Source organism: Schistocerca cancellata, chromosome 5 (genome assembly GCF_023864275.1).
Source record: "Schistocerca cancellata isolate TAMUIC-IGC-003103 chromosome 5, iqSchCanc2.1, whole genome shotgun sequence".
NCBI classification, from domain to species: Eukaryota; Metazoa; Arthropoda; class Insecta; order Orthoptera; family Acrididae; genus Schistocerca; species Schistocerca cancellata.
The window spans coordinates 490,180,550-490,194,146 of record NC_064630.1 but is presented as its reverse complement, the minus strand read 5'-3'; the positions used below and the strand labels follow the sequence as shown (position 1 = coordinate 490,194,146).

The following is a 13,597-nucleotide window of genomic DNA, read 5'->3' as shown; positions in this document are numbered from 1 at the left end:
ACTGACTGTGAACTTAAACTGATAAATCTGGATGTCAGCAATGCTGCGTCATGGCCCTGAAAAGTCATTCTGAATAAACAGAAAATTCTTACCTCAATTATGTCGCCGGATAACGCGTATATATCTGCTCCTATAAGAAATTGTTTTGGCACAGCCCAGTGCAATGCTGCCCACTAGATTTTGTTATTGTATAAAAAAAACTGATTTTTCTTTGCGATAATCGAGATGATCATGGATAGGAGAAATTAGTAAAATCTTTAAATTCAGATGAATGATTGTCAAAAGTTATCTTAATAAGAAAGATTATTATTAAAAGATTTTTAAAAACATTTACATAGGAAATGATGTAACAATAGTATAAAATCGGGTGTTACAAATTACATATGCGCGCGGCTATAAATAATAATAATTTTTGCTTCCATCGTTCTCCACGACCGGCCTTAGTAATTCCATACAGGACACAAGTGCTCTCTGTGAGCTATTCAAATCGACAACTGCACTCTAACAGCGGCCTGACCCAACCGTCCGACTGCTAGCTATTACTATTACTGCTGCCGACACTGCTCTCGGGTCTGCATTTCTATTGTAACATACATATCGCAGGCAGCGCGTGAGCAATCCATCGAAGTCACATCTGCTCGAGTGCGCTAACAATAAATTCCTTAGTTATGGACCTCTTACAACGTGACACGACAATTCTTGCCTCCTACAATCCGTAATCCTGTTCCTCATCAGGGTATGTTTTATTTGTGCCCACCTCCCTTGGTATGTTTAGATTGTGTGTAACGTTAGTAAGATGGCACGCAAGTACAGAGAGCTGTCTTCTTCTGTTGCAGGACAGGAGCCACCACCGGACAGTGAGGGTGCAGGCAACGGTCGCAGGGCTGGTGAGCAGCGGGCAGCCGAGCGAAGGGGTGAGTTGCTTCCCCAATCCCCTCTTGCCCTGGCCCCTACTGTAGCCCGGGGCGTTGTGTACTTGGCTGACGCTTTCATAGACACCGGATACAATAATGACTCACTGTCTGCTTCATGTGGCAGGATTATACATCGACGCTGTTTTCCTCTCCTAGTTGTCTACTGTCCGCACAATATGTCATTTTCAGTGGACGCTGCGAGCATAAGTATGAGATCGCCGCCTAGTTTATTGGCTGCTACGAGCTGAAACAATAGGACCTGCTCTCTTCTCACAGGGCAGGCAATTCAATGAAATTAACATTGCATTCATAGAGCCTACTATAATGCTACGGCTTGTTGTATTGTTTAGTGACCAATGTAAACAAACGATGGAAAAGATTCTTACGGGCCGGGAATCATATTACTTATTACCGATTCCTTAGCGCCCAGAGAAGGGCCAAGTTATACTGTGCGTAATACACTGAATTATATTCTTATTATCGTGGAAGGTTAAAAGTTTTGATCTGGAGCAGAGAAGATGTTGGAACCAATTTTAATGAATTGTAGCCCTCAGTAAATGTGGATCAATTTAAGACAATACCTACGAGGTGTGCTCAATAAGTTCTACAACAGTTTTTTCCCGACCAGTTTACGTTGAAAACATGCTGAAATTGTTGTGGGACATCGTGGAATACTTCCGCCTCAGCCCCTATAGTTTAATTAAGTTCCAACAGGTGGCAATGCTACACGTAGCCTTCAAAATGGCGTCTGCAAAGGAGGTGCGTTCCAAATAGAAAGCTGTCATTGAGTTTCTTTTGGCGGGAAGCCACAGCATTGCAGAAGGTCTACAGTGACCTGGCAGTGAAAAAAAGCACTATGAGTCATTGCGCGACGCTTCTGACTTCATCACAACAAAGTAGCGCAAACCTGTGCTATCTGCTGCCGGCCGGCCGACCGCACACAGCTTTGACACCTGCAGTGTTGGAACGTGCGGACACTCTCATTCGAGCCGGCCAGTGTGGCCGAGCGGTCCTAGGCGCTACAGTCTGGAACCGCGCGACCACTACGGTCGCAGGTTCGAATCCTGCCTCGAGCATGGATGTGTGTGATGTCTTTAGGTTAGTTAGGTTTAAGTTGTTCTAAGTTCTAGGGGACTGATGACCTCAGCAGTCAAGTCCCATAGTGCTCAGAGCCATTTGAACCATTTTTGAACTCTCATTCGAGGTGATCGACGGAACACAGGCAAACATCTCGCTGCACAGCTGGATGTCTCTGGTGGTAGTGCTGACACCTCTCCACCAGTTGTGGCATGCCCGCTGGACTCCTTGCTGCCTAACAGAAGTCCATAAAGATCAATGAAGGACCATATGCGCAGAGTTGCTTGCGTATTACGTGGCTGATCGTGACGACATTTTGTCGAACATCGTCGCAGGAGATGTAGCATGCGGTTATCAGTTCAAACCAGAAACACAACGGCAATCTGTGGAGTCGTGCCACACTACCTCGCCTCCGAAGAAAATGTTCAGAGCCGCACCCTCAGTCAGTAAAGTCATGGAGACGGCCTTCTGAGACTCTGAAGAGGTTATTCTGTTTAATGTACTCTCTCATAGTGCAACGATCAACTGAAGCGTATTGTGCTATCATCTCAAATCTGATGATACGATTTCAGAGTGTTCGTCGCTACAAAAATGCAAGCCAACTTCTCCTGAATGACAAAGCAAGTCCTCACACAAGTCTGCGCACCCGAGAGGAACTCACAAAACTTTATTGGAGTGTTCTTCCGTACAGCCCAGATCTCGCACCTTCCACCTTCCATCTGTCTGGCGTAATGAAGGAAGCAGTCCGCAAGAAGCAGTACGCGGATGATGGGGAGGTTATTGATGTAGCATGACGTGGGTCCAACATCGACCAGTAGAGTAGCAGGATGCAGGTATGCAGGCCCTCACAGTAACTTGGCGTTATGTTGAAAAACAGGATTTTGTAGCCAAATAGTGGGGAATAATATGGTATATTGCAATTCTGAATAAAAATAACCTGCTTTAAAAAAAGTGTTGCATTATTTGGACAATGAAATAAACGCTAACTCTACATTAGAACCCCTCTACTGTAGCCATCTACTCTCTTTTCGACAGCATTTTTACTACGACAATGTACACTTTGAAGTCATAGCTTTATCATTAGAGGGCAGTTCTCATGTTATGACTTCCCTGAGGAGTCATCATGTAGGAAACTGTTGTAACAGGGAAGAACGTGTGGGAATTACTTCGTCATGACGTCATACGCAAAAATGTCGACCTGAGTCGCAGATTCGAGTTTCTGTCGGGTAGACATGGTAATGAAAGTCTTTACTTGACAACGGCAGTCCTGACGATGAAGCTGTGACTTTAAAATGTACATCGGCGCAGTAACAACGCTATTCGGTTTTGCCACGACTAGCCGCTCTGGTTACCATGCTATATAACTCCACAAGTGACATGCTCAAGATGTTCGTCAGTAATCTTGTAATCAGATACTCTAGATCTATAGCGGATTGATTTCAACTCCTTCTCTGTCTCAGACCGAAATGCTGAACCTTCCATGGTAATGAGAAAACAGTCCAGTATACTAAAAGATACAGCACTAGACTAAAGCAATAGAGGTCCCAGGCTTAGTCTCAGATAAGCGTGTGGATTTGTTCTGGTTTCAGTCCCTCTAGGAGGGCCGCAGTCCCATTCAGCCTTTTGTTAAATCAGTACCGGTGATCTTTCCTGTGGGTGAAAAATGTACAGGGCGATAGGTTGACCTACGAACTCCTCGTAGTGCGGTGGCGAAGGAAAACTGCACTCTGCCTGCAGATAGGCCAGTAACATGGGCATGGTCCTGCTTCATAGAATTTTTTTCTTTCTTGAACACCAACAAGTAATATATAATAGGATGGTCACATAAAATCGGAACTAGTACGGAAAGATATACAGTACTTGTTCGATTTTCCCACACGCTCATCGACATGTAGATGCAGATAGATGCAGATGTAGATTTAGATACAGATGTAGATTTTTGGAGGCGTTCATGAAAATGCAGTGCATCTGCAAAGGAATTTGCATACAATAAGCCAATAGGATCTATTCTACAGCATGGCTCCCATGTTTGGAGCTCTGTCAGCTAGACATGACAACAGACGTCGCGTTTAGAGACAGGTCGGTGTAAGCCATACGACAGGGTAAAAACTGTTTGGGAAATGTTTGGAGAAATTATATGGAATCCTTAGAAGAAAGAAGACGCAGCTATCAAGAAACCCTATTGCGCAAATTTAGAAAACTTGTTATGGGAGAAGCTGTGCGACTGTCATGTTGTCACTTTCTTGTATCCGGCATAGTCACCATGTGTATATTGGCTTGGGTATTACGCACCCGCAACACCAGACACCATACGCACAAGTTTCTTACTCCCTTTCTCGCTACTTGCAAATTACTTTTCCTACAGAAAAATTTAATGCGTCTAAATTTTGCACTGAGATACGTTTTCGAGTTATTCAAGGAAAACGTACAAAAGTGGCCTTAAATGCGTTTTCCTTGTATAACTCGAAAACGTAACGAAGTACAAAATGTAACTAAATTACATTTCCTACAAAAAGGTTCTCATCATTTTTTCTGTAGGATTAAGAGATTGTGCGTAGCGGGCGAGAGAATATGGGAATCTCACACGTGATGTTTGAAGACGTTGTGGGTTGCATAAGGCCCACAGGTACAGGCATCTGAATCAACCTGTACACAGGTGAATCCGAACTGTGGCGAAAAACTTCCAGAGGAGGTACCAACCAAAACTAGAAAAAGTCTAATGCACATGGGCATTGTAATTCATACCTTAACAACTACGAGCACCACTTGTTTCAGAGTAGCGAAGTGAAGAAGTGCTCATAGCTCTTAAGGTATGCGCTTTAGAACTCATGTCCACTAGCAGTTTTTCAGATTTTGTTCCATACTACCATCTCTGGAGGTTTGTCAGAAGATTTTGGGTTCACGTTAGATATACGATGTTAGGGGTATAAGTGCAGATATTTCTACTTGTACTTGAGGACAGTGTACTGATCAACATTACATCAGTATTTACTTCATTTGCAGGCTAATAATTATAGCTATTATGGGTAATATGTGTTTAAATTGAGTAGTACCTCGAAGTGGGCGTGCCACAAACAGATCATTAATGTCTATTTCCCCCTGGTCGGCAGGTCAGGTATTAAAGTGTGGAAACGTGGATGAAAAATGGGTAGACTCTGCTGACAGGCGTAATCCATTTCATGGCGTAGAATACACCAAGTAGTAAATCATGTAATGTTTTTTCGGGAAGACGATTAGACTCAGAGAAAAGCTAACACTCTGAAATGGGTAAGTATTAAGGTAAAACAATCACAATAATTGTACCTACATCCCAAAACATCACATATGTATATATTTTATCTCCAGCGACGAAGAAATCGGTGACTGAAATTAAATGGGATCGACACTTGTGTAAAATATGGTATTCAGTGATCGCCAATTAATCATCAGTTATTCCTTACTCACGACAGCCGCACGGAGTATTGTACAACTTCGTTGTTCTCACGCGAATATGTCAATAGGGACGGGAAGTGAAACGTAAGGGTCCCCAACAGAGAATACTTGGAAGAGATTACATTAATTGCGGCATTAGCATCAGCTCACGCCATGGATGCACTATACAAGCTCTACTTTTTACACGAAGAATTAACTACCAGAAAGGTTTCCTTTAAATTACATGTAGTTATTTAGTTTATAGAAGTTCGTCCTCACAATAACACCTGGAGGTTTTCATGTGTTGATATTTATTTTTGTCCAAGCACTTCTGCAGATGATCTTTTGGTTTACAGACCTAACAGAAAAGTCGTCCACATGTTTATTAGAGAGTGACACGAACGTTGCGAACCGTTTCTGTAAATTTTCGAATGTGTATAAACTAAAATTTTTTGTCATAAAGAGGTGTTATACAGGGTGTTTCAAAAATGACCGGTATATTTGAAACGGCAATAAAAACTAAACGAGCAGCGATAGAAATACACCGTTTGTTGCAATATGCTTGGGACAACAGTACATTTTCAGGCAGACAAACTTTCTAAATTACAGTAGTTACAATTTTCAACAACAGATGGCGCTGCAAGTGATGTGAAAGATATAGAAGACAACGCAGTTTGTGGGTGCGCCATTCTGTACGTCGTCTTTCTGCTGTAAGCGTGTGCTGTTCACAACGTGCAAGTATGTTGTGGACAACATGGTTTATTCCTTAGAACAGAGGATTTTTCTGGTGTTGGAATTCCACCGCCTAGAACACAGTGTTGTTGCAACAAGACGAAGTTTTCAACGGAGGTTTAATGTAACCAAAGGACCGAAAAGCGAGACAATAAAGGATCTGTTTGAAAAATTTCAACGGACTGGGAACGTGACGGATGAACGTGCTGGAAAGGTAGGGCGACCGCGTACGGCAACCACAGAGGGAAACGCGCAGCTAGTGCAGCCGGTGATCCAACAGCGGCCTCGGGTTTCCGTTCGCCGTGTTGCAGCTGCGGTCCAAATGACGCCAACGTCCACGTATCGTGTCATGCGCCAGAGTTTACACCTCTATCCATACAAAATTCAAACGCGGCAACCCCTCAGCGCCGCTACCATTGCTGCACGAGAGACATTCGCTAACGATATAGTGCACTGGATTGATGACGGCGATATGCATGTGGGCAGCATTTGGTTTACTGACGAAGCTTATTTTTACCTGGACGGCTTTGTCAATAAACAGAACTGGCGCATATGGGGAACCGAAAAGCCCAATGTTGCAGTCCCATCGTCCCTGCAGCCTCAAAAAGTACTGGCCTGGGTCGCCATTTCTTCCAAAGGAATCATTGGCCCATTTTTCAGATCCGAAACGATTACTGCATCTCGCTATCTGGACATTCTTCGTGAATTTGTGGCGGTACAAACTGCCTTAGACGACACTGCGAACACCTCGTGGTTTATGCAAGATGGTGCCCGGCCACATCGCACGGCCGACGTCTTTAATTTCCTGAATGAATATTTCGATGATCGTGTGATTGCTTTGGGCTATCCGAAACATACAGGAGGCGGCGTGGATTGGCCTCCCTATTCGCCAGACATGAACCCCTGTGACTTCTTTCTGTGGGGACACGTGAAAGACCAGGTGTACCGCCAGAATCCAGAAACAATTGAACAGCTGAAGCAGTACATCTCATCTGCATGTGAAGCCATTCCGCCAGACACGTTGTCAAAGGTTTCGGGTAATTTCATTCAGAGACTACGCCATATTATTGCTACGCATGGTGGATATGTGGAAAATATCGTACTATAGAGTTTCCCAGACCGCAGCGCCATCTGTTGTTGACAATTGTAACTACTGTAATTTCGAAAGTTAGTCTGCCTGAAAATGTACTGTTGTCCCAAGCATATTGCAACAAACGGTGTATTTCTATCGCTGCTCGTTTAGTTTGTATTGCCGTTTCAAATATACCGGTCATTTTTGAAACACCCTGTAGCTTCCATGAATTGAAGTGCTTATCCTCTCATTTTAGAGACATGTGTTCTAGTAGTGCCCAGTTCAAACGTCACCGGCTATTATAATAGTCATTAGCGCTTAGTGTTTTCCACGTTTTAATACTCTTTTCTTGGTTATTCTTTTCAGTGTTTGGGTATATGGTCCTTCCTTCCCCATAAAAGCGTTTATTCGAAAATTAAATTTTATTTGATTGCTGTTAGTATTCAAACTAAACTTCTCGTTGTGCAACGGGAAATGATAAATCTTTGCAGTACACGTGAAGGTAAAACTGAAACTCATTTCCGTTATTATTGGATGAAGTTGTCACCATAATTATGAGGTCGAGCAACGAATGGAGTCGCTTGGCCGAAGGAACAGAAGGGAACTGTAGCAAATGGAAGTCAATTCACACATATCGTTAGTCTGAAGACTTGTTTTGTATTCTGATGTGCTGGCATTACAAACACTCCTAGTACGTCAAATGATAGACAGTGAGCTAATTATCTTAATTCTGTGTTTTGAAAGCTGTAGATCAAGATAAAAAGGAATAATAATTAAAGAAAATGTACCATCACAGCACACGGCGTTAAAAAATTTGGACGAAGAATCAGGAATTGTAAAGTAGAATATTACTTCTCCAAGTACGTCAATTTATTCGTTTTGCGTGTAACTGGGGAACCGAAAATGAATCGTCCACGCAGAAAGAGACTACGAAGTCTCTAAACGCATGAAAAGGAATATTTGATGATGGAAATTCCGAAGAGTACTGAAGGAAATGACACTGACTTTGTCTGAGAATACTTTAAAGGGTCGCAACAGAAGACAAAAGAAATACAGAATGAGGAGGAGAATGCAAACTACAAACTGTAAAAGTAGTGTTCGTAAATATACAGAGCACTTTAATACGCACAACAGTATCCTGATGCGGAATGTTACTTGATTGTTACGAATAATTTTTGAAATCAACAAGCGTATAGTCAAGGAAAAAGCACGAAAAACAATGAAGTGAGGAGGGTTGGTCTGTAGAATGGAGTTGTGACGATATCAATAATAGAAGAAGCAAATTTGGATAGTGGTTCGCTGAGCAAATACTCGGGAGATAGATAGTAGCTATACAAATAGTAATTCTCTACAAGGGATGTCGAAGACAGATTTTCTTTAACAAAATGTACAGCAAATTAGTCTCATTTTTCATGCAGTTCGACAGATAAACGTATCAGACTTGCACTGATTGCTGAAGTACAATTCTGAAACAATACTTCAAAACTGGAAATGATGTTTCACTAATTGCAGCAATACTGGACACTCACTACTTCGATTCCTTAATAACAGGAAGCGCATGAAGAAAAATTTCGAAATGTTCAGTACACTGTAACAGAGAGATAACAAAAAAACAAAAACACTTATAAGATTCTAAAAACCAACCAGTCGAGGGTTTATGAACTACTCTCCTTGCGCTACCGAAGTGTTCGAAACTCCATTTGCCGTTTCCAGTTTGAGGAAAATAATTTTAATGCTACGCTCTAGCAAAAGTAGTAATGCAGAGAAGTTAATAAACATTTCCAGAAGGCTTCAGAAAATCGTCATTTTTTGCACGTCGTAGTAATTCTTACACACCTTTCTTATTCCTTTTTGACGTTCTATGCTTTCATCGTGTTCTTCAGTAGGAGATAGTTCAGTCATTCAAATGTGTAGCCTGGTGCCTTTCTGCTGTTCACCGGCCCGCATGTTGTCATGGTAGTTTCGAGTACGGTGCAGACGTTTTGCTGGGAGGCCCTTACACGTCCTCCATACAGTCCCGGATTCTCTCCACGCAATTTCCATATTTTTGAGCCCCGCAGACGTTAGTGGCCATCGATTTGTTCCGGACGTAGCGGTGCACGTCTGGGTAGAGTCATTGATCTGTAAGCAATCGCAAACATTTTTCTATGAAGACACTGACCGCCTTGTCTCACGATGGGATAAATTTATTAACAGTTACGACCATTACTTTTGAAATAATAAACAGTATACTCACTTCTCTTCATCTCTCTCGTTTTGTTTTTACTGCCCCTTATATACTGAAAATTATGTGGGCTCATAATATAGGAATTTGAGAAAATCTGGGAGGAAACGAATATGTATAAAACAGTGACAAGAGAAACGTACAGCATGAAAGGACGTGTTTTAGGGAACTAATAACTTGCGCGGCACGTAAAGAAGTCGTAGAGGGTAAAAGCTGTAGTAGAAGACAGAGACTAGATTACATCCAACAAATAACGGAGGACGTTAGCTGCAAATGCTTATTTGATATGCAGAGGGTAATATGGGAAAATAATTTGTGACATACCACATCAAACCAGTTAGAAGGTCAAGGACAAATGCATAGGACGTCCCACGAGAAAAAAAGTTCAGTAAATATGGGCTCTAAAATTAATACTCGTACTTTCAGAGCTATGAAAACTTGTTCATCTTCGATACTGTGTAAAAGATCTCTTCTATTGTAGGACTTTCCTTTCCATATTTTGGGAACAGCTAGCACACACCAAAACCAAGGTAAACGTGTCCAGTATACATGCAGTCCCAAACACACACCTTAAGAGATATGAGCAGTCCATCTTTGCTAGTGCGAAACACATTTCTTCTACTGAACAAGTGTTCATAGCTCTTAATATATGCATTTTAGAGCCCATGTTTACTATAAATCTTTTTCTTGTATTCGTTAATACTATCTCCTCCCAAGACATGTAAAACTAGAATAAAAGAGATCTGTTTCACAGTATAGTAGACGAACAAGTGTTCATAGCTCTCATGGCATGCCTTCTACAGCGGTTATATACTAGAGATTTTCTTTCTTGTTTTGGTGTAACGAACCCGTCCCTAGAGCTTGTCGGTATTTTTGGAGGCACCCTGTAAATAGCGCTCAGCACAGTCCTTGAGGCTGTTGCATTCTGACTAAAGTCATGCGATGGCGACATGCACATATGCAGATGGCGATAGTATCGCGTACACAAGGTATAAAGTGGCAGTGCAATGGCGGAGCTGTCATTTGTACTTGGGTGACTCATGTGAAGTGTTTTACGACGTAATAATGGCCGCGCGACGGGAATTCACGGACTTTGAACGTTGAATGGTAGATGGGACATTCCATTTAGAAAATCGATAGGGAACTCAGTATTCCGAGATCCACAGTGTAGGGAGTGTGCCGTGAACACAAAATTTCACGCATTACCTCTCACCACGGACAACTCAGTTGCCGACGGCCTTCACTTAACGACCGAGAGCAGCGACGTTTCCGTAGAGTTATCAGTGCTAACACAGCATGAAATAAACGCAGATATCGACGTACGACGAACTCATCTGTTAGGACAGCATGGTGAAATACGGCGTTAATGGGCTACGGCAGCAGATGACCAATGTGGGCGCCTTTCGCTAACAACACGATATGTCTAATGTTCTTCTCGGGATCGTGACCATTCCAGTTTGGGCCTAGACGAATTTAAAACCGTGGCCTGGTCACATGAGTACCGATTTCACATGGTAAGAGCTGACGACAGGGTTCTAGGTTGGCACCGACCCCAGGGAGCCATGGTGCCAAGTTATCAACAAGGCACCGTATTAGCTGTTGGTGGCTCCATAAAGGTGTAGGCTGTGTTTACATGAAATGGATGGGGTCCTCTGGTTCAAATGAAGCTTTCATTGCTTATGAAAATGCCTGTGTTCAGTTACCTGGAGATCATGTCTAGCCATTCATGGACTTCGTATTCCCAAAAACACTGTAATTTTTATAGTGACAATGTGTCATGTCACTGGCCAACAACTTAACGCGATTGATTTTTGGATTATTCTGGACAATTCGAACGAATGATTAGGGGACTCACATCGCCTGACATGAATCCCATCGAAGATTTACAGAACATAACCTAGAGGTCAGTTCGTGCCAAAAATTCTGCACGGGCAACATTTTCGCAGTTATGGATGGCTATAGACGCAGCCTGTCTCAGTAGTTCTGCAAGGGACTTCCAACGACTTGTTGAGTCCATGTCACGTCGAACTGCTGCACTGCTAGGACTAAAAGGAGGTCCGACACGATACTAGGAGGTGTCCCATATTTTTGTCACCTCAGTGTATATACAGGGTGATTTTTTCCACCATGTAGAAACGATAGGGATTGAACGATGAGAGGAAACGGAACCAAAACGATCTAATGTCCGGAAATGTACGGATTCTATGCTAAGGAGCATTTATTCAATCATACTTCGTTACAGAGACTGTGGTTTAATACGCGCTGTTCCATGCAGCCACAGTTACAGTACGCATGGTTTCAACAACCACAGTATTCAATATTTGCAAAAGTGTTTCGCCGTTTGTCTGAGACAGTGTTATCTCAGGAAGCAGGAAATCATGAAGGACGTACCTGAATTGTTCACAAACCAGCCTTGGAGAAAAAGTGATTAACACAGTGGAAGGCGACTGCCCTCTCAGTACCAGGCAGTTGGCCAGCCAAAAGAGGATAAGCCAGACGACCGTGTGGAACATTCTCAATGACAATTGTTACTACCCTTATCACTTACAGCGTATGCAGGGCTTACTAGCGACATACTTTCCACAATGTGAGCAGTTTTGTCATTGGTTTCTTCACCAGGTAACCACGATTGCTGGATTTGTGTCATCAATCACAGATGAGGCCACCTTTACGTGGAGATTGGTATCTTCAGCTTTCATAACCGTCATCCGTGGTATAGTATGCAGGACCTCCATGGTATGGTGACAGACAATCATCAGCATAGGTGCAGCTGGAATATGTGGGCCGGGATAATTGGCGGCCGCACTTAGAATCAATCTTCCTCCCACATCACCTAACAGGCCGGAACTATCGGATTTTCTTGCAGGTGACTTTTCCTCCTCTGCTGGGAAAAGAGCCATTGATGATTCGGAGGGTTATGGGGCTGCTACATGATGATACTCCAGCTCACTTCGTCGTTAACGACTGGACACATCTCAATGGTGTCTTCCCTGGTTAATGGATCGGACGAGGAGGTTCAGTTGCATGGCCTGGTCGTTTACCGGATCGCAACCTGTGCGATTTCTGATTACGGGGCCATCTCAAACGTACAGTGTACGGAGAGCCAATTCCAGGTGTGGAGGCACTGCCTTTGACATTGTTTGGTTGCAAAATGGCCGATCTGAACGTGTGAGACAGAACATACTACGGCGCTTACACGCACGGGTTGAAGCACAAAAAATTCAAATGGCTTTGAGCACTATGGAACTTAACGTCTCAGGTCATCAGTCCCCTAGAACTTAGAACTACTTAAAGCTAACTAACTAACCTAAGGACATCACACACATCCATGACCTAGGCAGGATTCGATCCTGCGACCGTAGCTGTCGCACAGTTCCAGACTGAAGCGCGTAGAACCGCTCGGCCACAGCCACCGGCATTGAGGCACATGGAAACCATTTTCAACACATACTATGACTGTGGCTACATGGTACAGAGCTTATTAAACCACAGTCTCTGTAACAATGTATGCACATAGTGAAGTTAACAGAGGAAAGGAAGCTGGATCATCGATCACGTAGGCGAGAAACAATTTCTGAAGGACCGGGTGGAGTATCCTGAAGAAAATAAAATGGTATCTAGCGTGGAAAAATTCCTTCCCGGAAATAGGTTCATTCGACCTTTTTTCCGTATCCTCCTATCGATCAATCCCTAGAGTTCGTACACCGTGAAAAAAATCGCCCTGCATACTGCGGGCAGAAATTCAACACCCTCAGGGAATGTGTTCAGCGGCACCTGCGTATCATATGTGTATTCGATCGGTTGTGATGTTAGTGATTCCTCTGTCATGGTCCTCGGCAATCAGATGGCTTCAGGAGGCTTGTCTGTTAACGTGCAGTTTAGACCCTGCAGGCACTAACTATGCTGTGTTAAAAGCAGAACAGTGACTGCAATTTTAATTCTGGAGTGCAACCATGCGCCACAGACGAGTACGTACTCCCTGTTGAACAGCTCCAGCCATTTGAACGAGATCGCAATGTAGGCCTGCAGGAAGCTATACAGAGGTATCGATGGATTGCTCCACATGTTGGGAAGAATCTCTCTGTGGCTCTGGACGTCTGCCTAGTACAGATCCATGTCGAGATCGGCGCATTGTGTGTGATAGCAGCGGTGGCCAACCGAACATTA

General features: G+C 43.2%; 1 protein-coding gene across 1 annotated transcript in view; it reads left to right on the top strand.

Moving 5' to 3' along the window:
• LOC126187687 (lachesin-like) overlaps nucleotides 1-13,597 on the top strand; it is a 542,701-nt gene that overhangs the window by 516,925 nt on the left and 12,179 nt on the right. Inside the window, exon 8 of the mRNA XM_049928927.1 lies at nucleotides 837-914. Coding sequence (XP_049784884.1) covers nucleotides 837-914 — 78 coding nt within the window. The remainder of the gene's footprint in view (nucleotides 1-836; nucleotides 915-13,597) is intronic.